Source organism: Phaenicophaeus curvirostris, chromosome 1, assembly GCF_032191515.1.
Source record: "Phaenicophaeus curvirostris isolate KB17595 chromosome 1, BPBGC_Pcur_1.0, whole genome shotgun sequence".
NCBI classification, from domain to species: domain Eukaryota; kingdom Metazoa; phylum Chordata; class Aves; order Cuculiformes; family Cuculidae; genus Phaenicophaeus; species Phaenicophaeus curvirostris.
The window spans coordinates 201991905-202016046 of record NC_091392.1 but is presented as its reverse complement, the minus strand read 5'-3'; the positions used below and the strand labels follow the sequence as shown (position 1 = coordinate 202016046).

Below are 24142 nucleotides of genomic sequence, written 5' to 3'. Positions count from 1 at the left end.
CACTGTATAGATAGGCATCTCAGTGTCAAGTAGGTGCTGTTTCACAACAGTCGATCTCCTTTCTCTTATAATCACTCAGTCTCTGGAAACATTTCTTGCCTTCCAATTTATTGCAGTTTGAGCTCATAATAGACTCAGAGTAAGATTAGGTGAAGTTAAAAATAGTCCAAACCATTGGAGAACATTTAGGAACAAGTCATTAGAAGTTTAAAAATGTAAATAAAAGCCCAACGTGTGAAAACTTTGGTTTTAAACCAAGTCTGGGGAAGCATTAGTGATTTATACTAGTCATCATGCCCGTGACATTGGACCTAGGAAAATAATTAGTCCAAAAAGCAATCAGGAGTGTCAAAGGAGTTACGTCAAGTTGGAGGACAGAGTATAGGTGGACTTTTTGGGAATGCTTGGGTGGAGCAGACTTGAAGGTGGGCATTTTGTAGATTGAATTATAGTGCCAGTATCCCAAATGAAAACAAGTGGAAAGGGAGGAGAGAAAGCAGAAAATTGTGAATTAACACTTTCACTTTTGTTTGATTTTTATGGTCGGGGAGAACAAGCAGAAAAGTTCAGTGCATGGAAGGGTGTGTAGTATTGACAGCAAGCAATGGTAGAATTATGGTGTAGCAAATGTAGCGATGAGAAGTGAAGCATCCTTATAAAGGAATCTTGCTAAGAAATAGTAATTTCCATGTGGAAGAAAACCCAAATATTTTCACCTAAATACCTTAGTAGCAGTGTGGGAGAGACAATGCTAGACTTGTCCAAAGACCTAAATGAAAGAACAGAACCAGGAAAGGAAGAAACGGTTGTAGGAAGAGTGTAGTTGCTGCATTTGATGAGATTTATCACCTTTTTCTTTCTTTGAAGGAGGGAGAAAATTGAGCAGAAAGTGATGCTTTGATAGTCAAGCAGTGTGCAGCAGGTTGGAATGGGTGGGCTTTTCTGTACATGGGCCAACTGCCATTCTTGACAATCAGTGTTAGGTGGGCTTGAGATTTAAAATCGGAGTGACTTATTTTTTCCTCCTACTGGTATTTCAGCCTTTTGGTGGCTTTGGAAGATACATTTGCATGAAAGGTGTGAACTCACAGTTTCCCTGAACCGATAAATCTCAGTTATTTTGGCAACACTCCACACTTCATCTTCTTCCCCACTTCCTTCCAAGAATATAACTTATTTGTGCTTTTGTCCCACTGATACCATTGCTGCTGCAAAATGAAGTGTGGAATCAGCAGAACATTAAAGTGATAAATGGAATTGAAAAAAAAACCCAACCAAGTGAGGGAGGATGGAGGTAATGCAGTGCCTTTAGGGTCCCTGACCTTGGATCCCCTGCAGGTGCATAGATGCTCCTGCTGACACCTGCCCAGGGAGAATAGAAGGACCTGCCCTTCCAGTAGCACCTGGCACTTGGTGTGAGGTGATCCTGAAGCCACAGCTTTAATTGCTCCCAGCACACAAATACGTTTTTATTTAAAGTGAATATGTATATAATTTTTAGCGCTGGTTATTCTGTTAGAATTAAGTCTGTGTATGATCTTAAATATTTGAAAATTACAACTGGGAGTTTCATTGCAAACATTGCCAGGCGATGGTGCCGGACTGTTCAGAGAAAGAACTCAACATTTAATTTTAAATTTTGAACTAATTGGCCCATTGATACTTTTTTGGAGTTGCAAAAACTACAGTTGGACCATTTTTTTCTTTAGTCGTCAGAGCCTTGTGCATAATTGCAATGTTGTGTATGGTTTTACATACTAATGTTTTATGTTGCATACTATCATAACTTTCCTCTTCCTCTCTTGGCTATATTATTTGGTTGACTTATTCTGGATTTCTGAGCATCTATGAAACTTTTAGCTTTTTTTAAGGACTGCTTTAGGATGGAAGTCACAAACAATATCAAGGGGATCAAGTAGAGCAAACAATTCTTTACTTACTTGAAGAACTGAAACTGGGGCTGCCACTGTTCAGATAATTTATAGCATGGCTGATGAAATCCAGTGGAATCTACTTTGGAGAAAGTCAATGCCTTTTGTAGTGATACAGCATGAAGTTAGCATGTAGGCTGGTGAAAGATATATTGTTTAAATGTTTAGCCTAGGGATAGAGAAGGACAAAAATTTTTAATTTCAAGTTATGCACTAGCTAGCTTTTGTGGAAACCTCTTTAGTTTGAGGACTGTTGCTGTTTATATGTCATAGAGAAGCTTTGATAACTTAAGTTATTGAAATCTAAAATCACTGACAAACCACTAAAATAGTTAAGATATGGAAGTTATTTACATTGAAGGGCTCTGGTTTGATACCTAGAGAAGTGATTGTCTTTGTGACTTAAAAAAAAACACCAAACTTTGAGGGGAAAAAAACAACTCTACTTGTCCCCAGTTCATGAGAGGCATTAAAGACTGAGTCACATTCTGCTCTTGTTTTGCAGAACGTTTTAGTGGAATTAATTAAAAATGATGCATAAAATTCTTTTGCTGTCTCTCTAGAAATGAGCCATTTATAAAGACTTAGTGAAACAAAGCAGATTCATTCTGGGTTATAATTCCCAGTAAACTATTGAAAAGAAAGTCACAAATGTGCTTGTACACAGAGGTTAGAAGGTAGCGTAACCATCAGAAACCCTACATGAACAAGACTTAACTGCCGAGTGGTAATTGTTCTTCTGTAGTCTTAAAAATGTAGCCTTTCAAAATGTAGAAATAATTTTTTTTTCTGCAAAGCTTGCTTAAAAATGTCAAAATCTTCCTTTGCATTAAGGCTGCACGATGTGACTGTTGTAAGTCTCAAGGAACTCTCAAAGAGAAAGTGCAGTGGCGCGGGGAAATGAAACACTTCTGTGATCAGCACTGTTTGCTCCGTTTCTACTGTCAACAAAATGAACCAAATCTGGCAACCCAAAAAGGACCTGAGAACTTACACTACGGTACGTGCTGCTTTGTGGCTGCTAAACAGCGAACAAGGTGCTTCCTTTAAATTAAAAATTGAAAACTGCATGGATTGTTTATTTGTTGTCATAAACGGTGCTAGAGATCACCCTTTTTTATTTCATCATCCAAGACATCATTGAGCTGCTTGCTGATTTTTGTCTTAGGTCTTTATTACTTTTTCAAGAGCTGAAACATTGTCAGGTGATGAAATAGTTTTGTAGTCACTTTTTGAAAAAAATCCATAATTTTAATGTTAAGCGTAATTTTATTTGTCTTTGATAGAAAAAGTTTTCTTATTTAGTTTTGATCCAGTTTGTCGTTACTTGCTCTGTGGAAACACTTCTTTTCAAAATGTGTTTTGGTCACAGAGAGCAGATAAATGCACTAGAGACAAAAAAATAAATACGTTAAATGGAATGAAAAGAAAATAAATGAAATTAAAACTTAATTAGAATGGAATGAAGGTATCAAGATAAGATGAATGCATTGCTTTTTTTTTTTTTCTGTTGGCTATTAGGTACTGTATAAATTTGCTGATGGTGACTGAATGCATGTTTACATGGTTTAAATGGCAAGTCAGGCAAAGTTCAAATAAATCAGCCTTTTAATTAATGTAATTATAGCAACACAAATTCTTTGTATGTCTGTTTTCATATCTGAACTTTTACTCTTCTGAAAGAGGCTATAGTCACATCTGGATGGAGCATTGATTTAGCATTGGCCTTTGTGTGAGGTTCAGTGCTGGAGTAAAGTGGTGCCTAGGGATGACCTGTCTTGCCTGTAGTTCTCACCGGCAACGAAGTACTAATCAGTGTTGTTAATTTAATGATGATAGGTGTTGTCTGAGTTGCTTACAGAAATTGTAGTTGATCCTGAAATAGGGAAAAGAATTTCTAAAAAAAATATTTTCTTATATTTTTAGATCAAGGCTGTCAAACCCCCCGAACAAAACTAACAGTAAGTACATCTATTTAATACGTACAGAACATAATTAAATGTATTTAAAATGTGAGATCCTAGTAGCTTAAAGGGATGCTGTTAAAAAAAACCAAACTAGTGTCTTTGAATGATACTGATCTATATTTATGGAATATAGTCTTTTTCACATCAGTAGATGTAATTAAATTTTAAATGTTTATTTTTCATGTTTTCAATGTCCTCTGGGAAACCAAATCATCAGTCAAGTATTTTAACGTCTATAGTGCATGAAAGTGTTGCTTAAAAGTTAATCTGTGAAGGTGTGTAGATCTTATTCATGCGTTTAGACTGATTAGGTGTATTTATTGAATAAAGAAAGGGAAGATGATTTCACTGATCAGTTAGAGTATTAAGAGTGATATCTTAGCTTGAAAGGCTACAAATAAAGCTTTAAATCTTAAATTATAGTTCCTAAACATAGAATAATTGGTGCTCAAGGTCTGATTGACCTTGCTGCAGGTGACAGAGTAGGGAAGCGTAACCTTTCGCAGGATGACTGGGATGGTGGGGATCATCATTGGAGCTGCAGCTTTCATTTTGGGTTTCAGGCTTTGTCAGCTTGTTGAAAATAGCATTAAGAACATTTTTTCAGTTAGCTTAGTGTATCTTCTTTAAAACCTAGTTTTGTTTTGATTTGTTTGTCTCATGGAAGATCTCAGAAGTGCTTGGGGTTTTTTTGTGAAAATATCGACTCACTTCAAAAGTATTTTGATGTCATTGTAATATATGTTAATCAAAACCACAGAAAGTAAGATTGCTTAGGTAAGTGGAGACATCACACAAGCTAAACTGTCAGGTTAAAAACATCTAGTATTTTATGTTTAATAGCTTCCAATGATTTTAATTCAGTCCTTAAATTTATAGAGATCATATAAAAGCAATTTGTGGTACAATTTTTTAAATATATTTTAGAGGGTTTATGCCCGTTAAATAGAATATCTGGGGCTAGGCTTAGTTCATATGACCAAATAAAAGTAGCAATCTCTTTCTTAGATCAGGTTCTAAAACACTTGCTAGGGAACAAAACCCAAGACTGGAAGAAGAGGGGTTTTAACTGTTGTCTATGAGGGCACAGGTTGAGTGTTCCGTGATGTTCTCAAGTATTTGTTGTCACTAGTGCAGAGCCAGCAGGGGGAGCTCGAAGTTCATACTTTATTATCTCTAAATAATTTTAATATCTATAATAATTAAGAAATATGGTGTTTGTTTGGGGTTTTTTTAAATGTTATCTTGGTATGATAGCATAGTTCAGGAGGGTTAGACCTTGAGACCTTATAGTGAATTCTTCTCACAGCTAAACCAATTTTTTAAGTTATAAAATAGCTTAAATTGCACTTTCATTTAAACAAGAAAGCAAAATTAATGTCTTGAATATCTTAAATTTGAAGAGAAGAAGAAGAGAAAAGAGAAATTAGCCAAAATTTGTTAAAATGCCAGCCTTGACTGAGCAAAATATGACTATGTTACGTTGCTGGCAGCGGCAGCTCGTTACTAGAAATGTAGGATAGCTTGCAATAAAGGAACAATAGTTGGTGCTGTTGTGTTGTTTGAGCTTCCCCTTCAGTATCTCATTTATGAAAAATATCAACAGATACATTAAATCAAGAACTCTGTGTTGAAATCAGTGTGATGATGCGGGCATAAAAGATTCCAGTATCGCGTCTTTGCTGGGGCAAGCGGCCAATGCCTTGGTGCACCCACAATATTAGTGGCAAGCACAGAGCAAATAGCTGATGTTCTCATGCTTGCTGGCTTGTTGACACCTTGGAATCTTTATTAAGACCCGTGAGTTAATAAGAAAAGAATGCACCAGACGGAAAACATGAAGATAAGGGGCACATCTGTGGAAAATAGTGGGTTGCGCTCTGTCGTTGTACTGCGGGTTTCTCACAGGTGGAAATTCACTGGGGTAGCTGCCGACTGGATACAGAAACACTATATAGGGTTTGCATCCTCTCAATAAAGGTGTTCTCACTTGTTGCCTCATCAACGGGATTCGTGCCTTAATTGCTATGTGATGTAACAGCACCTTCTTTTTTTATTTGCTTATCTGTAGGGCTCAGCACCGCCACCTTCTCCAACAGCTAACAGAGAAATGAAGAACAAGGCAGTTCTTTGCAAGCCTTTGACAATGACGAAAGCCACATACTGTAAACCTCACATGCAGACAAAGTCTTGTCAGACAGGTAACTCTTGAACTCTACTGGAACTACTCGTTTTTTCATTGCAGATATTTTTAAACTGTTACTGTCTTAGAACATATTGCAAATATTCTGAGTTTTTTTCCCTAAAAATTTTTCCCAGGTGTAAAATACATTAAAGGACCTGTCAGTGTTTGCCCTTTTCTTTTTTCTTTTAATAGAGGATGATTGGAGAAAAGAGTATGTCCCAGTGCCTATTCCCGTACCCGTCTATGTTCCGGTGCCTATGAACATGTGTAGTCAAAATGTTCCTGTTCCTACAGCGGTTCCTGTTCCTGTAAGTAAGAGTGGGATGGCAGAGTGGGATAAACGGAAGGAAGAAAAGTGGGTAAAAAAGGAACCTTGTGCCAGAAAAAGAAGATAAATCAAAGTTAAATTTGTTATCACTTATGTACCAAATCTTATCCAAATGGTGGAAAAAAACCCTAATCCTGAGTTCTTAAAATTCCATGTTTCACAAGCAAGGCACTAGAACGAGATGCTGATTAGTCCGAAATGTTAGTCTGAAGTCACAGTCAGACAGGTTTGAAGCTCTGGAGTCCCTTCAGATCTTACTTTGACCCACAGCGTTTTGTCATGTTTGATTTTTTTCTGTATCTTTTCCTACTTTCCTTTCTCAGTCATTTATATTGAATTTTTTAACCTGTCAATGCTGGTTTTGTTAGCCTATACTGATCTGTTTCTAATCTGTATTAACTCTGTCCTTTAGATGAGAGGCGTAGAGTTTGTTTCTGTGTTGACTGCTTTTGATACTTTGTGGCAGCATATTTTTTTTTCTTTTTTAATTGTCTCTTTCTCCCTCTTTGCACAGGTGCCAGTTCCAGTTTTCTTACCCACTGGTCTGGATAGCAGTGAGAAAATCCTTGCAGCAATAGAAGAGCTGAAGGGAAAAATACCCTCAAATCCTCTGGAAACTGAGCTACTGAACTTGTCAGGGATGTTAACTGAACATGAAGGAAAAGCTGAAGCTTCTGATGTGGCCAGTGAGTTTCCTGCTGAGTTTTTGACTCTTTGGAGTGCTGGGGCTTATGTGTTGGGGTGTGTGAAGAGAACGGGTAGATGTTTTTCTTATTTTAGGTAAAGATTCCTTGAGTACAACAGTGCTACTCTGGAGTTCTTATATGAAGTTGAAATAGTAATTCTTTAAATATTTTTAAAGATCATTTTATCACATTTGGAATACAGAAAACTTTCTGAAGTATGTTATGAGACTTCAGTGTGCTGTACCAGACCTTTGCCTTTAAAAACACAGGCATTCTCTTTGCTTGTGCCAGCTCCCCGGCTGATGGCGAGCCAGATTTGCACACACATATTTTCTTTCCAGCATAACTCAAGCCAAAACCAGTCCAATCTTCCTCCCAGAAAACCTCAAGTCAGAAGTTTAGGGAAAGCGATCTCCAAAACTCTGTCTTACAGGTGTGAACAGAGCTTTCTCTGAACAGGTGGGATGTGACAGGATTCTGATCTTGTTATAGTAACGCATTGCTAGGCACGTGTTACATTGAGCGTGGGGAAGTGAAGACTGTTAAAACAAAGAGAAACGTGCCTTTCACAAGTGGAACTGTGGTTAACTAAAACAGGTGACCTAACGATGCTTTCGCTCTTAATTGATCCTGTCCTGGAAGCATCATCTCTTTGAAGACAGTAACACATCAGCTGATAGATCATTGTGATTGTGGTGCTGAAATAACTTAACATCCCACCAGCTCACCTAAAAGGGGAGATCTACTGGGGACAACTTTGCAGCTGAAGATCAAAACATCCCACATATCCTGTAATGATATTTTTGCAGTGAACATACTTTTCTGCCCCTCTTTATTGGCTCTGCCTGCCAAAATCCTCAAGTCTCTTCTGTATCTTTCCAGGCGAATTTGCCTTCTCTTTAAAAAATCTAGATTTTTAAGATTTCTTCCATGACTGAAACTTCAGGGTTTTTTCAAGCTCTTTCAAAAAAAATGTCTCAAAGGGTGTTGATAAATGACATGAACTCATGCTTTGGGCCTGGTATATGAGGTTGCAGTCCCAGGAGGCTTATTGTTTTTCAAACTGTTGCCATTTCCCTACTCGAGCTGGACATTTCTGGTCACGCTGCAAGGTTGCCATTTGCAATTCCTTGCTCCCTTCGGCTAAGTACAGCTAGCTGAATGGGTAGAAGTATGAAATCAGAGTTTGCTTGTTTGCAGAGAACTGAATTTGAAGAAATCTGTCTGTGCCAGAAGTGGGAAAGAGATCAAGCTTTTGTTTATCCCAGCCTGCCTTCCTCATTTGCTTTTGCAGGATCTCTTTCACAGATTTGAAAGTCTGTTCTGTTGTGGGGAGAATCATGTAGAAAAATAGTTAGAATTGTCTCACTTGTTTGAGTTCTGTGATTGGTTGATATGATCCATATTCTCCAGTATTTGATTGTATGTGCGTGTGCTTCGCTGACTCTTCTAAATGGTGGATAGATGGGCTAGTAAGTATCTTTTCTGTTCGAAGGAAATCACATTGAATGACTAAATCAGAGATCCCAAGAACAACAAAACCTAGGATTGTGATGAGCAAACAAGCAGATTTTTAGCTACTCGGCTTCTGATGTTCTAAATCTGTTTTTGACTGATCCATGCGTTGATTAAAATAAGAAACATTTTCCTTTTTTTCAATTCTATTTGCTTTTATTTACAGGTGTGATAGTTGAGTCAAATCTACTAAACTCAGAAACAAATCTACTAAACTCGGAAACAAATCTACTCAACTCAGAAACAGAGGCACGGACAAGCTTGCCTGACGTTCCATATGAACCAGATCTTGATATTGAAATAGACTTTCCAAGAGGTATTTTTTTCTGTCATTTATTAAATATTGTGAAATAGACATTGTGGGCAGCCGTTGTACTTCGATTCATCATCCTTTCAGAGAAACTTAACTGATTGCAAGATCCGCTTGACTGACTCTATTAGGTAAAACTTTACTGTGCCTTTGCAAGACTAAGGGCTTCCAAATGAGTTCTTCTATTTTTCTAAACACAGTATTTGAAACAGAATGCAAAGAAAAGGGGGAATTAACCTTTCACAAAAGAATCTGACTGAATCATTTAGTTTTGGACATGGATCATTTAATTTTGGATGCAAATGTCCTGTATCGTGGAAAACAATGAAAACATTCTTCAATTACCACGTTTCCATGGGAAATGAAACGATGGATTAGAGCAGAAATTACAAAAGGGTAAATTTCCCACTCGAGTTTGCTAGGAAATAGCAAAATTGTTATATTGTGCTTCACTTGTTAGCTTTTAGTATGCTTTAGGGGATCCGTTACTTTAATGCACAATGATATCGTTCATTATTTTTTTCAAACCAATGTTATCTGAAAGGTGTTAAAAAATGTTTCTGTTCACGTATTTTCAGCAACTGAGGAACTTGATACAGAAAATGAGTTTTTATTACCTCCTGTTTTTGGGGAAGAATATGAGGAACAGCCAAGACCTAGGTCTAAAAAGAAGGTAATTTTGTCATTCTATCAAGAAAATTGAACCACACAAGTTTTAAGTGGGCATAAATATGCCAGATTTTGGGGGGGGGGGCGGTGGTTGGCTCTCATGCTGCTCTAAAATGTGTTACTGCCTATTCATACCTACTATCCGTTCTTGATGATGCGAATTGCTATACTTCAAATAATAAAATTACTTCAGTCCAATGTCTGTTGCCATTAACTGTTTGATTTAACAGGAGTGTAATTTCTAACTTCTGATCTCACTTCTGTTTTACTGCGGTAGACTGTTGATGTAATGTGCTAGTGTTTATATAAACACTGTGCTTTCAATAATGCTTTTCTACCTTCTGCTTTGAACAAAACTCTCTCGGTTTAATTTGGAAGTAAAATGGAAGAATGTTGGCATTACCGTAGCTTATAATGGGAGCTATAACACGTGCTGTATAAAATGGTTAAAAAATTCCTTTTTCATTTGCTTGTATGTTTCCCATATCTTATTTTCAAAAATCTTAGTTTAGACGTTGCAAGTAATTAGCCGTGGTTTTTTATTTAGAAGGAAACAGTTTCTGGTGCCTGACACAAAGCTGAAATGGTTTTATTGCAATAACTCCAGTAGATATCAAAGCTTTTAAAAAAAAAGTTAACTTCTAATAAGACTTTCTAAGAATAAATGTGTCTTTCTAGTTTTAAATGGGGAGTCTAAACTGTCGTTATTATTGGCTGGACATTATCTGCATATCCAATTCTGAACGTGCTTTTGGGACCGGTGCTGGCCTTTCCCTGGATGAGTTCCACTGAGCCTAAAAGTTGACCTTCTGGCATAATTTGTAGCATCTTTAACTTCCTGCATGTTAACACAATGAAATCCTATAAATACACTGAATTATTTGGTGCAGCATGTGTTTGTTGCCTAATACTGTATAACCAATACGGCAACTCCATCATCAAAAATTACTCTTGTCTGTGTTAGCAATCAGTTTGAAAGATGAATTGGAAATGTCTGTCAGATTTGGTAAATACTGCCCTAAGAAGTTTGTTTGACCCAGGAACTACCTCCTGAACAAAGCATGTCTTTCTTTACACTGAACCTTTAGTTTGTATTTCGGCCAACAGCTTGCTTATCCTGCCCAGCTTCTGTGTTAGCTGCTGTCAGCGGCTGTTGGCAGCGTTAATCACTGGTTTTTTTTGATGGCAGGGGGTGAAGAGGAAAGCAGTGTCAGAATACCAGTCTCACGATGACAGCTCCGAAAACTCAGAGTGTAGTTTTCCATTCAAGTATGCATACGGAGTAAATGCATGGAAGCACTGGGTAAAGTCTCGATATTTAGATGAAGAGCTTCCAGAACTAGAGGAACTGAAATCAAGTAAGTATTTCCAAAAATCTGGCATTCAGGTTTTCGTTTAGTAGGGGAGAACACCTCACACCAGGGAAGGGGTGGATTCCCCAACATTGGACGCTTAATATTCTGTTGGACTGGGTGCTAGACCATGTGTTTGCTGAGGAAGAGTGGGCCAGATGATCCTTGAGGTCTCTTCCAACCTGGTATTCTATGAATTGCTATGTTCGTCTGATTTTCAGTTGGAATTTTTAATGCAAGTTTTCACATGTGCATACTTTTTCCACGATGACTGGAATTATTTTACTGCAGATCTTCAAACTGCAAATTTTCAAACTCTTTTTTTTTTTCCTAAAGAAGTTTTCCCTACTTATTTCAAAATGCTGGCTCTCACACTTCTCATGCAGGCTGGGATAGCACCTTTGTGGCTTTTCTGACTTTCTGTCACCATTTTGTTTGTTTGCATCCCTTTTTCCCTCATGTTCTAACTCACCTTGGAGTTCACACCTTTTCTGGACTTCAATAATTGCAAGGGAGAGGCATCCTGCTCTTTGTCCTGGAGAGAGATCTTCATCTGAGTGTGGTATTACCTGGCTGTGGAGCTCTGACATGAGGTGGCCTTTGCTTCTATGGAGCCTTGCTGCTCTTTCAGCAACGCTCCTCTATGTGTACATTTGCAGTGCCAGGGAGAAGGAGGATTGCTGCTAATCCTGCTGGTCTTCAGCTCTCGTGTGCATCTCAGCACTGTTGCGTTATGCCGTTGGATCTCCAGAAACTGCTGTTTCCCCTGACAGTCTTTCTCTACAGTACTGTCTTCACTTCAGCGTCATAGGCCACTTAAGTGTTGTCCTCAGCAGTGCATGACAGTGGGTGATACTGCAGTTACTTAATTAGACTTTGCTCTGGTAGCCTTGTTTATTTTAATACAGACCTGACATCTGAACTGCTTAGCCCATTTAGATTTACTCATTGGTTAGTGGAGAGGACATCGAGCCTATTTCCTGCTGGCCAGTCCAAAAATACCCCATGTCACTCTCACTGTGTAATAATTCTGTTGTGTAATGTAGCATTTTTTCTCTATTTTACAGCAAAGTCTGTGAAATTAAAGGAAGATCTTTTATCACATACTGCAGCTGAGTTAAACTATGGGTTGACACATTTTGTCAATGAAATTCGAAGGCCAAATGGAGAGAACTATGCACCCGACAGCATCTATTATCTGTGTCTTGGGATTCAGGAGGTTAGTAAAGGCTGTAGAGGTGGTAATCATAGCTTCTGGTTTGACTGTAACCCATTTCAGTGGAAGAATAGAGATTATTGGCTAGGAGCTATTCTTAATATAATGGCTATGATCTGGAACATGGAGAGGCTGCTGTGTAAATCACATTGTAGAAAGGTGTCTGTATAGAAAACGAGTTTGCAGGCCCATCCTGAAAACGCAAATGTAAACATGATACATCTTAAGAATTTTAAGCTTCGTGCTGGGTTAAAGCAAGGAATTAGCAGTCAGAAAATGACTGAGTTTTTCCAAACACCATGCTTAATTTTGTTTCCTGTGATGGCTTAACGTAAAAACAGAATGAAACAAGGTATGAGCTGTAAATGTTTTGCTGATTTAGTTACTTAGCATCAAGTGAAAACAAGTTATTTGAAGTGTTTTTGGGGGAGAGTCTAGTTGCTGAATATTGCAGCCTGCGGGCAGTCAGGCTTTCTTGTAGAGTGCAGGAAACTGCCTTATTGACTGTCTTATACATCCTGCCCCTGAGTTGTGATTAAGTTGGATTTCAAATACAAAGGGAGTCAGTTTAGATGTCTTGTATGGGAAGGTAATAAGATACCACTGGATAATTAGAAAAGGTATTACACAGCTTATCTTTTAAGCAGAAGATATCTTTATTTTTGATATGTAAGGCAACTGTCAGAATAAGCTTTGCTGAGGTCTGAGAACATGTAAAAATCCATGCGAGTTAAAAGGCAATAAAAATGCATGTGATGTAGAAAGCAGGCTGTTTACAGGTTTTGGAATCCCCCTTGAACTGTTTTATACTTCAGACAGAGACATGAATCAAATAATAACGTCTTTTAATCAGAATCTTTTTAACATAAATAGTATCTCCACTCATTCTCCTGCATTGCAAGTATGAAAAAATTAATAGTTGATATCTTTACCTCCTGGTTGAAATTTGAGAAACAAGCATTCACTGGCATTTTAGTCAATATTGCCACAAGGCATGTTTCTCATTCAGCCAGCTTTCTGCTTCTGCACTTGCATGATATGCCATCTCTCTCTGTCTTTCTGTTGAACTGAAAGTACTCATATTAAGCTGATAAACGATACACAGAGTAAGATACCTGTTTATAAAATGGAACTCAACTAATATTTTTTCTTTTTTCACCTTCCTCTTTGTGCTTTTGATATTGTCTGTTTTGTCTGCTGTGAAAGCTAGTTATGCATAAATTTTTTTTTCTTTTTAGCTCGTCATAGCCAAAATTCGTGTGGCACAATTATCATGAGCCCTAATGCACATACGCAGTGCTGCAACATTAGAGGAACAACTTGTGGTTGTGTTGCGAAAATTATTGCTTATAGTTAGTGTCCAGTGCTTATTTTGGGTAATCTTAACATCCTCTTTTCATTGGCACAGTTGTGCCAATATAAATATTATGTTTTTATATATATATATAATATATATATAATGTAACATAAATATATGTTATCCTTCTGAAAAAAACAGTTTTAAATATATCAGTGGTACAGTAAATGCAATGTCATTGTCTCAACGTGCAACAAGACTCCATGGCCTTTAGTATTTTCTTAGTCCTTCCTATCTGACAACCCTGATGTTGTTACTCTTGAAAGAGAATAAATTATCTGCTACTGCATAACAGATATTGTCTTTGTTTAACTCAGAAGAGGCTCAGAGAACTTTAAATGTTGCCATTTAAGGATAAAGTTGTGCCAAAGATCATTAATATTTTGCTAACTCTCTTCAAACAAAGAGAAAGAGAAAGCCATAGGTTAAATCATAGAATCATGGAATAGTTTGGGTTGGAAGGGACCTTAACGATCATCCAGTTCCAACCCCTCTGCCATGGGCAGGGACACCTCCCACCAGACCAGGCTGCCCAAGGCCCCATCCAACCTGGCCTTGAACACCTCCAGGGATGGGGCAGCCACAGCTTCCCTGGGCAACCTGGGCCAGTGTCTCACCACCCTCATCACGAAGAAATTCCTCTTTATGTCTAGCCTAAATCTGCCCCTCTCCAGTTTATACCCATTGTCCCTCATCCCACCACTACAACCCTTTGTGAACATTTCTTAAGTTAATGGAAATGAGACTGAAAATTATTTTTATATTTATTCTTTTGATGACCACCATAGAGCTGTTAGGTACTAATGTATGTGTCATATCTGGGGCTAGAGAAAAAACAAATCGAAACTGGTTTTAGATGTAATGAGGAGGGGAGACTTTTGGGATTATTTTTTCCCCAGAAGTACTGAGGCTGGTGATTTTGCAGTGATGGTGGGGTACTTACTTCCTTTGCCTTAGCGACAGAGCTTTATCCTGAACTGGAAAGCTTCCTCTTCACTTCCAAGCAGGGTAGTTAAAAAAAATAATTAAAGACTAGAAATGGAAATGCTACACTTACATTGCCTTGCATAACGCATGCTAAAACTAGAAATCATCTTCATGACTGGAGGAAGCATACTGCTTACTCAGCAAATGTTATGAATAAAATATTATTTCATATTTTAAACTAGCAAAGCACTTTTAGTGGTTTGGCACAAACAAAATGGCCCTAGTCCTATCACTCCAAGCCTTTGTAAAAAGTCTCTCCCCAGCTTTCTTGTAGCCCTTTTCAGGTACTAGAAAAGATCTTCTTGGAGCCTTCTCCTCTCCAGGCGGAACAAGCCCAACTCTCTCATCTTGTCCTTGTATGGGAGGTGCTCCAGCCCTCTGATCATCTTTGTAGCCCTCCTCTGGACCCACCCCAACAGTGAAAGAGCACTTCCCCTGCACCAGAACTATTGCACTCACTGTGGCTAAGTGTGGGCTCAGGGTGGTGCTTTTCCTTACGGGAGTAATTTGGTTCTAGCATAGGGGAAGTGCTCAGGAGTCTTCAAGTCTTGGGTTATTTTTATGACTTTGTAAAATAACTATTTTTCTTAAAGGAAGCACTTGGAAAATCTGTTCTAGCAAAGTGGTCACTTAGTCAGATGATACATTTTCTCCGTTTAGGTTCATTTGCGGCTGCAATTGTTCTGCGTCCAGCCAGAAATGGTTTAATAATGGTTTTGATAACTCTGAAGTGCTCGTCCTGAAAAATAATCGTACTTGAAAATAGAGCTGTTACATGGGCAGGCGGGTCATGTTCTAGTGGAGAAGGTTCGTCTAGAGGAATGTATTAGCCTGTCTTGTTCCCCTGCTGCGTCGTGGCCTTCATTCTTTGTACCAGTACAGGCTCAGGGTTTGGCGGTATGTGGGGAGTGTGTTTGGGTTTTGCATGTGTCGTAATGGGGTGTTTTCATCAAAATTCAGGCTCATGGAGCTTGGCAGATATTTGAAGGTGCTGTGGGCAGCAATACAGCCTGTTCTCCACTGTGAAACTCAGAGGCATGTCCAGTTCCTTCCCATTCCCTGCATTTTGGTAGAGCTCATCTCAGGTGGAAACTGCTTGTGTTAATCTTTCTCCTTCTAGAGTTTTGGAGTAGCAGAGCCCAGCGTTATGGTGTGGAAGTGAAGGTTTGCAGGTGTGTGTGGGTTGTTGTGTAGCCAGGGAGACTACAACACATCATTCTTCCATAGACTCTGTGGTGCTAATGGTATAGGGTGCTTCACAGATTTCTGCTGGTGGTGGCAGGGCTTAACTAAACATTCTGAATCAGGAAACAGCAATCTTTTTAGTTGAATTCCCACAGGCTTGTGCAGGAATTGGTTTTGAACCAGTTTACAGTTTCATTTCAGTTTCACTGCCAGCTTTCAATGTGAGTGGTAAATGCAAACCAGAGGAAAAGAAAATTCATGGAAGAGAAAGGTGGCAGGGAACAGAGGGGCAAACCCCATGAGGCTTGAAGTAAGCTATATTGTCTGTTTTAGAATTGCTTTATAAAATCAAAACCGGTAGGTCTAGAAACAAGCACATTAGGGGGAATATTGTGCTTTGAAGAATTAGTTAAATATACTGTATGAAATAATTATCTAAATGAAAATCTTGTGTTGGAGACTTTTAGGAATTGTATTCATTCATTTTTCTGTATTACAAAACTGAGTGCAACGGTAAGGAAGTCAAGATATGCTGAACTTCCTAGTACAAATGGATGCTGTGTTTAATGTTATTTCAAGTATGGGTGCAGAAATAGGTGTCATTTCCAGAAGTGAGTACATTTTTTGTGTCTGACACTTTTATTGTATTCACAAACAACAGGCTCGTTCATGCAAAGCTAACACCGACGTGAAAGATTTTAAGAAGCCAATCCTCTCTTTCTTAGAAATGTCTCCAGAGAGGATAATGTCAAATACTAGTAGAGCCCTCAGCCATTATTTCTTGGTGAAGTTCAAAAGAGTTTCTGTCTGTAAGGTCAAGAGGATTGAGATAATTAGATTGCAGAATAGGCAGGTGCCCTGCACCATCCTATCATTTTTCTTGCACTGCTGCATATCACTACCACAAATATATGGAGATATTTTTGCTCCTGCTTCTGTGTTGAAGATGCTTTTGTCAGTGTCTAGAGTTAATATTTAAAACGTCAGGTTCAGGTTCTTGCTAAATGTTTTTCTTCCTTTGAAGGACCACATGAAGGAAAAGATTAATTAATTGTGGGGTTTTTTTAATGACTCCCTATTCACTGTACAGTGTTGCTCAAAGGAAATTTTAGAGAAACATGTTAGAGTTGCAATTAAACTATTATATGTATCCTGTTAGAAGTTTACAGCTAAATATTGGGAAAGTGTCATTGCTTTATTTTTAGATAGTGTTGTTTTATAAACGTGCAAGCATTGTACTGAAAAAGAACCCTATAGGACAGGATTTGTTCTAATTTGGAACTATAAATATTGTATCTCTTTCTTTCTGTAGTATTTATATGGAAGCAATCGAAAAGACAACATATTTATTGATCCAATCTACCATACGTTTGAACAGGAATTAAATAAAATCCTGAGAAGTTGGCAACCAAGCATACTTCCAGATGGTAATTTTCTTTTTGGTCATGTATGTTTTTAATCTCTTAATCGTTCTGTATTCTTAAGCATGCAGATAGATACAAACATTTCATGTGTTGTGGTAGTAGTTGATTAAATATCATAAAGTTCTCATCTAAGAGTTCAGTGAAGACTACTTGTTATTATTAGAATGTCTTGTTTCTTTGTAATCCATAATGCAAGAGTTGATTTTGCCACCACCTATTAATCTTAAATTGACTGTCCATTTTTTGGAGATAGATTAAGCAGCTGCTCTTCGACCTGTGATTTTTACTTGACTTGAATGTATTTTTTTGCCCATTTTTTCCCTAGGTAGAGAGTAAGGCGGGCAGGCACTGGGCGATGTGCGAGTAGGGCTAACAAACTATGCATTTTAGTCTTTCTTATCTGTATTGGGAAGACTCTCTGCTGTGGGTCTCCTGCTCAGGAGGATCATTAGTTTATGCAGAAAACAGGAATTTTCCCCAGCAGATCAATGTTGGTGCTGAAATTCAGAATCCACTGTTGTTCCATCTCTCTCACAACCCTCTTTTGAGTGAGCGCTTGTCCTTACCAGCCCCTTTCTTCTCTCTTCTTGATTCTAGCTTTTCTCTCTCTGGAATGCCCTTTTTGTAGCCAGATATAGTCCAGGAATGCTTTCCAAATGAGATGTTCATTTCTAATAAGAAAGAAGTTATAGCTACTTAGGAGGCCTTACCTGAGCAGGATAAAATTAACTCAAAAATACAGTTTTTATGAAGGCATTAAGATTAGCCCCTTGAATATTTGTTTTTATGAAATAACATTAGGGAGCTGCATATAAGCAATGCTGCTGAAGTAATTCAACAGAAATATCCTATACTGATACTTCCTATTGATTGTTGTCTCTTCCTGAAACAGTGAGTGTCTGTGTCTTTTAAGAACTGGATTTGGAGTGTGGACATATAGTTAAGTATGCTTATTAGAGGCTTCTGTCATGAGCATTTAGTTAAATTTTACAGTAAACAGAAGCTTGATTATTTTACAGTGGACAGTTTATGGGCTAATCCATTGTGTTTTCTCTAAATTTCTTTTTCCAAGGATCAATATTCTCTCGAGTTGAAGAAGATTACCTTTGGAGGATTAAACAGCTGGGATCACATTCACCGGTCGCTCTTCTGAATACCCTGTTCTATTTTAACACTAAATATTTTGGCCTGAAAACAGTGGAGCAGCACTTAAGACTTTCTTTTGGCACTGTTTTTAGACAGTGGAAAAAAAATCCTCTAACAATGGAAAGCAAAGCTTGTCTTCGATATCAAGTATCTTCCCTGTGCAGAGCTGATAGTGAAGGTACTACGGCAGTTCCAAAATAAGTATTGCAGGAGCATCTACGTTGTACTCTTCTGAGGGACATCTGGGTGTCTTGCCAGGAGCTAGAGGTCTACCACTGCATAAAGTTTAGCAGCTCTCGGCTCCAGGATCTTTATTCAGAGTGTGTGGTCCGTGGAGACTACAGGGTCTGGCTGGAGAGCTGCCTGGAGGAGAAAGACCTGGGGATGTTGGTTGACAGCGACTGAACATGAGCCAGCAGTGTGCCCAGGTGGCCAAGAAGGCCAATGGCATCTTGGCTTGTGTCAGAAACGGCGTGACCAGCAGGTCCAGGGAGGTTATTCTCCCTCTGTACTCAGCACTGGTGAGACCGCTCCTCGAATCCTGTGTTCAGTTCTGGGCCCCTCACCACAAGAAGGATGTTGAGGCTCTGGAGTGAGTCCAGAGAAGAGCAACGAAGCTGGTGAGGGGGCTGGAGAACAGGCCTTATGAGGAACGGCTGAGAGAGCTGGGGTTGTTTAGCCTGGAGAAGAGGAGGCTGAGGGGAGACCTCATTGCTCTCTATAACTACCTGAAAGGAGGGTGCTGGTCTCTTCTTCCCAAGTGACAGGGGACAGGACAAGAGGGAATGGCCTCAAGCTCCGCCAGGGGAGGTTCAGGCTGGACATGAGGAAAAAATTTTTCACAGAAAGGGTCATTGGGCACTGGCACAGGCTGCCCAGGGAGGTGGTTGAGTCACTTTCAATGGAGGTGTTTAAGGCATGGGTGGACAAGGTGCTAAGGGGAGTGGTTTAGTGTTTGATAGGAATGGTTGGACTTAATGATCCGGTGGGTCTTTTCCAACCTGGTGATTCTGTGATTAAATGATCCTTTTGAGCCCACTGATCTCCATGGTGAATGCTGTGGCTGCATTGCGGTACTTGGTGGGCTGCCCACTCTGGGAATTTTACTGAAAAATGTAATGTAGCTTCAAGCTATGGCTCAGATGTTGTTAATTTTCTTCTTTAAGATAAAATTACTACTGGAAAAAGGAAACACGAAGATGACGAACCAGTATTTGAACAAATTGAAAACACGTCTGATCCAGCTAGATGCCCTGTGAAAATGTTTGAATGCTACCTGTCTAAAAGGTAAGCGTGATAGGGGGTGATACAGAAGTGGTCTTGAATAGGCCAAGTATGAAAGCCATGAGCCAGCAGTGTGCCCAGGTGGCCAAGAAGGCCAATGGCATCTTGGTCTGAATCAGAAATAGCCCAGCCAGCAGGACCAGGGAGGTGATTGTGCCCCTGTACTCAATGTTGGTGAAGCTACACTTTGAATTCAGTTCTGGGCCCCTCACTACAAGAAGGATGTTGAGGCTCTGGAGCTAGTCCAGAGAAGAGCAACAAAGCTGGTGAAGGGGCTGGAGAACCAGTCTTACAAGGCACAGCTGAGGGAACTGAGGTTGTTTAGCCTGGAGAAGAGGAGGCTGAGGGGAGACCTCATTGCTCTCTACAACTACCTGAAAGGAGGTTGTGGAGAGGAGGGTGCTGGCCTCTTCTCCCAAGTGACGGGGGACAGGACAAGAGGGAATGGCCTCAAGCTCCACCAGGGGAGGTTCAGGCTGGACATTAGGAAAAAATTTTTCACGGAAAGGGTCATGGGACACTGGCAGAGGCTGCCCAGGGAGGTGGTTGAGTCATCATCCCTAGAGGTATTCAGAATACAGGTAGATGAGGTACTTAAGGGTATGGTTTAGGGACAGGTAGGTATGGTTGGACTCTATCATCTCAGAGGTCTTTTCCAACGTGGTGATTCTGTGATTCTATGATTCTATGCAAGGGAAATGTTTTGATGCAACATGAAATACACTCAAGCTAAGGGAATTGATTGAGATCTTCTGAAAAATATCTGATTTAAAGCATTGAAATCTCCACTTCTGTATCTGGACAGGTCTTGCAAAAAGTGTGGGAGCAGCAGAGTACTTCAGTGTTGTAAACAGTCTGAACTGGGAATGACAGCATGATTCAGTTTTCTTAGCAGGAAACACCAAGTACCTCTGTGGAGAATTAACAGCAAGGGATCTGTTAGGTTTTGGCACTGAGGGTGTGATTTGTGAGGTCCCTGTCTTTTCTGCAAGAACTGGCTTGAGACAATGGATTTGCTTCATGTGAAGTTTTTGGGAATTAGACATGTAGATGCTCTAGAGATGCCCTCTTTGAGAGCGTGTTTAAAATATTTTTAAAATATTTAAAAAATATTACAGGTGGTAATCCAGTACTTAGAAAAAGGGTTTTTTCCTTCCAATCTGCACAGAAATTAATATATGAAAAACGAAAGTTAGGCAACTCTTCCAAATAATTAAAAAAAAATGAGCAGCTATGTGGTTTGAAGTGTTTAAAAACAGGATTTTGTGGAAATACGTTTCTTTAATTTGAACAGCCATTCAAGTGATGGAGATTATATGTAACTAAGTGAAAAATCAGCAAGTGATACTAAAGAAATAGTCTTGTTGTTTGCGAACACAGTAAATCAAATGGAAGTGTGGGACCCAACAAGCGTTAGGAAACAGCATCTTATTCCTAAAGTAAAGAGCTTATGCACAAGGAAGGCAGAAGAGCAACCGTGTGGTGTTATAGAGAGAAACATGTAAAGACTAGCTTGTGATCAGTTAATGTAAGCACTTGATTTTCAGAAGTTCCCTTAATTCTGCTTGCTGGGGGGAGTTGCCTTCGCACTGTCCACTGTCATGATTTGGTGAGAGTGTATTATTAACAAGCCAAAGGTGTATTTTTGAACTGAGTTACACAGCCAGTAGTGGGGAGAGAACAAGTAATTAGCTTTTCTTTAGAAACATCTCAGCTTTGGGGAAACAAATGCACTTAAACCCATTTGGAGCATTGTTTATGGTGTGGATTCAAGTCCTGCTGTCTTACAGATATGAGTCACCATTGCTGACCAGAGCAGCACACTGCTTCTCCCAGTTCCTCTTCTAATAACATACACCTCGTGTCTTTGATGAAATAATTTTAATAAAATATTTAACACTTTAAAAGCTATTGTAAAATTTAAGGTAATGTTATAATTTAAGATAATACGATAAAACTATTGTAAAATTTAAGGTAATTCCAGTTGTTTGAAATATACTTGGCAATCAGTGGATGGTTGAAGCTGAAATTTCAGGATACTCTCAGTCATGGCTGTGAGCACCGTATCATTGCTTGTGCCTATAAAAATGCTGGCTTGTCAAAAAGCTGGGAGGGGAGTTAAAATATTTAAATTACTAGAATAGTTTAAACTATCACATTTTGGCTTCTTATATGACTCTTAATCTCATTTTTGTGAGAGCAGAACAAGCCAACATTCACCCCAGCAGGAGAAGAGCAACACCTGAAACTTTATCAGCTAGTTTGGGAAGATGGGCTGGTAAAAAATTCTTCCTTTTACTAATCAAGTGTGAAATACAGTTGACCTCTGAAGTCTGCAGTATTTATGAAGGAGGGAACATAAGTGAGCACTTGTACATGCAGAATTGAAGATACTTTCTTAGACTTGCTTAAGTGGACAAAATGCTAGAGTTTCCTTGAGGGGTCTTCTCCACTGCTTAGAGGATATTTCTGAGCTGGATTAAGCATGCATACAACCTTTAAAGTATAGCAAGTCAGGAATTAAAGGATTTTAAGTGTCCAACCCTTTAACTAAAAAAAGAAGTGGAGGAATTTTACCTTGTATTTCTGTGCATCTCTCAGAACTACCATCCCTTGAAGGGAACCCTGGGCTCTGCATTGAGAGATGACTGCATCAGGCAGTGGTGTAAATAAATCTGATGTCAATGTTGGGCTTCTTTGCAAATCTGGCAATCTAAGTGGATAGAAAGTACTTCTGGTTTTGCAAGTCCTGGAAGAGTCTATGGTCTCCCATATGCTTGCTAAGTCCCAGGCCTCTCTTGGCTGTTCTGAGGACATGAGACTGGGTGGGTTTGGACCACACCTGGTGTAACTCCTTCTACGAACATGACTGCATTAATCTTGGTTTTGTAACTTGCCTAGGTACAGTTAGAGTTTTGTTTGTGCAAGATGTTGGATCTGCTAATGGACTAGTTTGTTCTGTGAAACTGTTGTTCTAACAACTCGTGTTTTCCCCCTTGTAGCCCACAGAATCTGAATCAGAGGACAGACATGTTCTATCTGCAGCCAGAGTGCTCTGTCTCCGCGGAGAGTCCCATCTGGTACACTGCCACTTCACTGGACCGCAACACTTTGGAAAATATGCTCGTACGGGTTCTTTTAGTAAAAGACATTTATGATAAAGACAATTATGAACTGGATGAAGACATAGATTAAAACCAACTTCCAAAAACCGTCAAGAAATCAAACAGCATTAGATAGAGTCATGCTGCTAGACCTTTATGATGGAAAACATTTCAAGTTTACCCTTTGTTTTATGAGTTTTGTAGCAGTGTGTACCCTCACCTGGGTATTACCATGTAAATAGTCTGTGAGTGAAAGTTTCCATTATTCTGTGTAGTGGTTTTAGGATACATAACAAACACATTTCAGATTCTGTTTTTTATTATTTATTTGATTAGATATGTTTGTAACTTTTTACATTGCAAAATATGAATGAGAATGTGCCATGTGTATTTTTTTTTTCCCTTGTAGTAAGAGAAATCCATATTGCACAACCCTGCTGTTGGAAGCTCCCTTGAAAGGAGGCTCTTTTAGTGGGTTCTTAAACCGGTTGGTTGTGTATGGATAGCACTACTAAAGTTTAGAACTTGCTGTGTCTTTCAGAATTTTTAAATAAATTGTAAACTAATAGGTTTTTTACTTTTTAGTTACTGAAGCCTTATAAGGTTATGTAGAGAGATTCCATCTTATGTACCAAAAACTAGACAAAAGAGAATGCTGTCAGTATTGGTGTACTGTAATGTGAATCTATTCTGGTGAAAACATTTTTTTGTTGCCCTTATTAAAACCTTAGTGTCCTTTCCTTATTTGTGACTCTTTCTCAATTGACCCAACAAATAAAATATATATATTAAAAAATAAATGAATATAAGCTTAAAGCATGTGGTCATCAAGACATGTATTTTGTAAAAAACAAAAACAAAACCCCCTCAAAGAAACAGAAGGCAAAAAAAAAAAGAAAAGAGAGAAAAGAAATGTCTGATGACATTGCTGTATAATTCTTTTACATCTTTACTTTTCTGACCATAAATGCTGGTACCTCATATTACTGTAAATCTGTCCTTTGTAGCCTTAGCTAAAGGGATTTTAATGCTGCATTACATAAAGTAATATGATATGCTAAATTTTAAACTTTTATTTGTGGTTGCGTTGCTGTATTTAAATACAGTCAATACTTGACTATGGGTGGGAAAATTCTTCTAACTAATGCCTCCATTCAAAAGCCATATGAGACATGAAGCTGCAGAAAGTCGAAAGATAATTTTTCTGAAGAAATTCCTTTCATTTGTTCTGTATCCTTTCATTGTGCTTGCTTTGCATAAGGAGTCTGATTTCCAGATCTACATTTCACTGCTTAAGTTTTGTTACTTGCTCTTGTTTAACTGATGTGAGCAGCATGATGGTTCATGCAATGGTTTTGCTATTGGACTGGAAAAAAATGCAGTAGAATATTCTGTAGTAGTCATACGTTTGGCCTTTCTAAATGACATTAAGCATCTGTTGAGAGGAATCGTCTACTAAAGGGGAAACATTCTGTGTGTACATATATTGCCACCTT

General features: G+C 38.7%; 1 protein-coding gene across 4 annotated transcripts in view; it reads left to right on the top strand.

The window, feature by feature from the left end:
- ZMYM2 (zinc finger MYM-type containing 2) overlaps nucleotides 1-23386 on the top strand; it is a 96140-nt gene extending 72754 nt beyond the window's left edge. For all 4 annotated transcript variants that reach the window (XM_069883464.1, XM_069883463.1, XM_069883462.1 and 1 more), the window contains 13 exons: nucleotides 2766-2931; nucleotides 3858-3892; nucleotides 5970-6099; nucleotides 6276-6391; nucleotides 6926-7097; nucleotides 8779-8928; nucleotides 9501-9595; nucleotides 10781-10949; nucleotides 12011-12162; nucleotides 17001-17115; nucleotides 18185-18436; nucleotides 19425-19545; nucleotides 22545-23386. In XM_069883464.1, coding sequence (XP_069739565.1) covers nucleotides 2766-2931; nucleotides 3858-3892; nucleotides 5970-6099; nucleotides 6276-6391; nucleotides 6926-7097; nucleotides 8779-8928; nucleotides 9501-9595; nucleotides 10781-10949; nucleotides 12011-12162; nucleotides 17001-17115; nucleotides 18185-18436; nucleotides 19425-19545; nucleotides 22545-22737 — 1866 coding nt within the window. In that variant the 3' untranslated portion in view covers nucleotides 22738-23386. The remainder of the gene's footprint in view (nucleotides 1-2765; nucleotides 2932-3857; nucleotides 3893-5969; nucleotides 6100-6275; nucleotides 6392-6925; nucleotides 7098-8778; nucleotides 8929-9500; nucleotides 9596-10780; nucleotides 10950-12010; nucleotides 12163-17000; nucleotides 17116-18184; nucleotides 18437-19424; nucleotides 19546-22544) is intronic.
- Nucleotides 23387-24142: the final 756 nt, after the last annotated feature.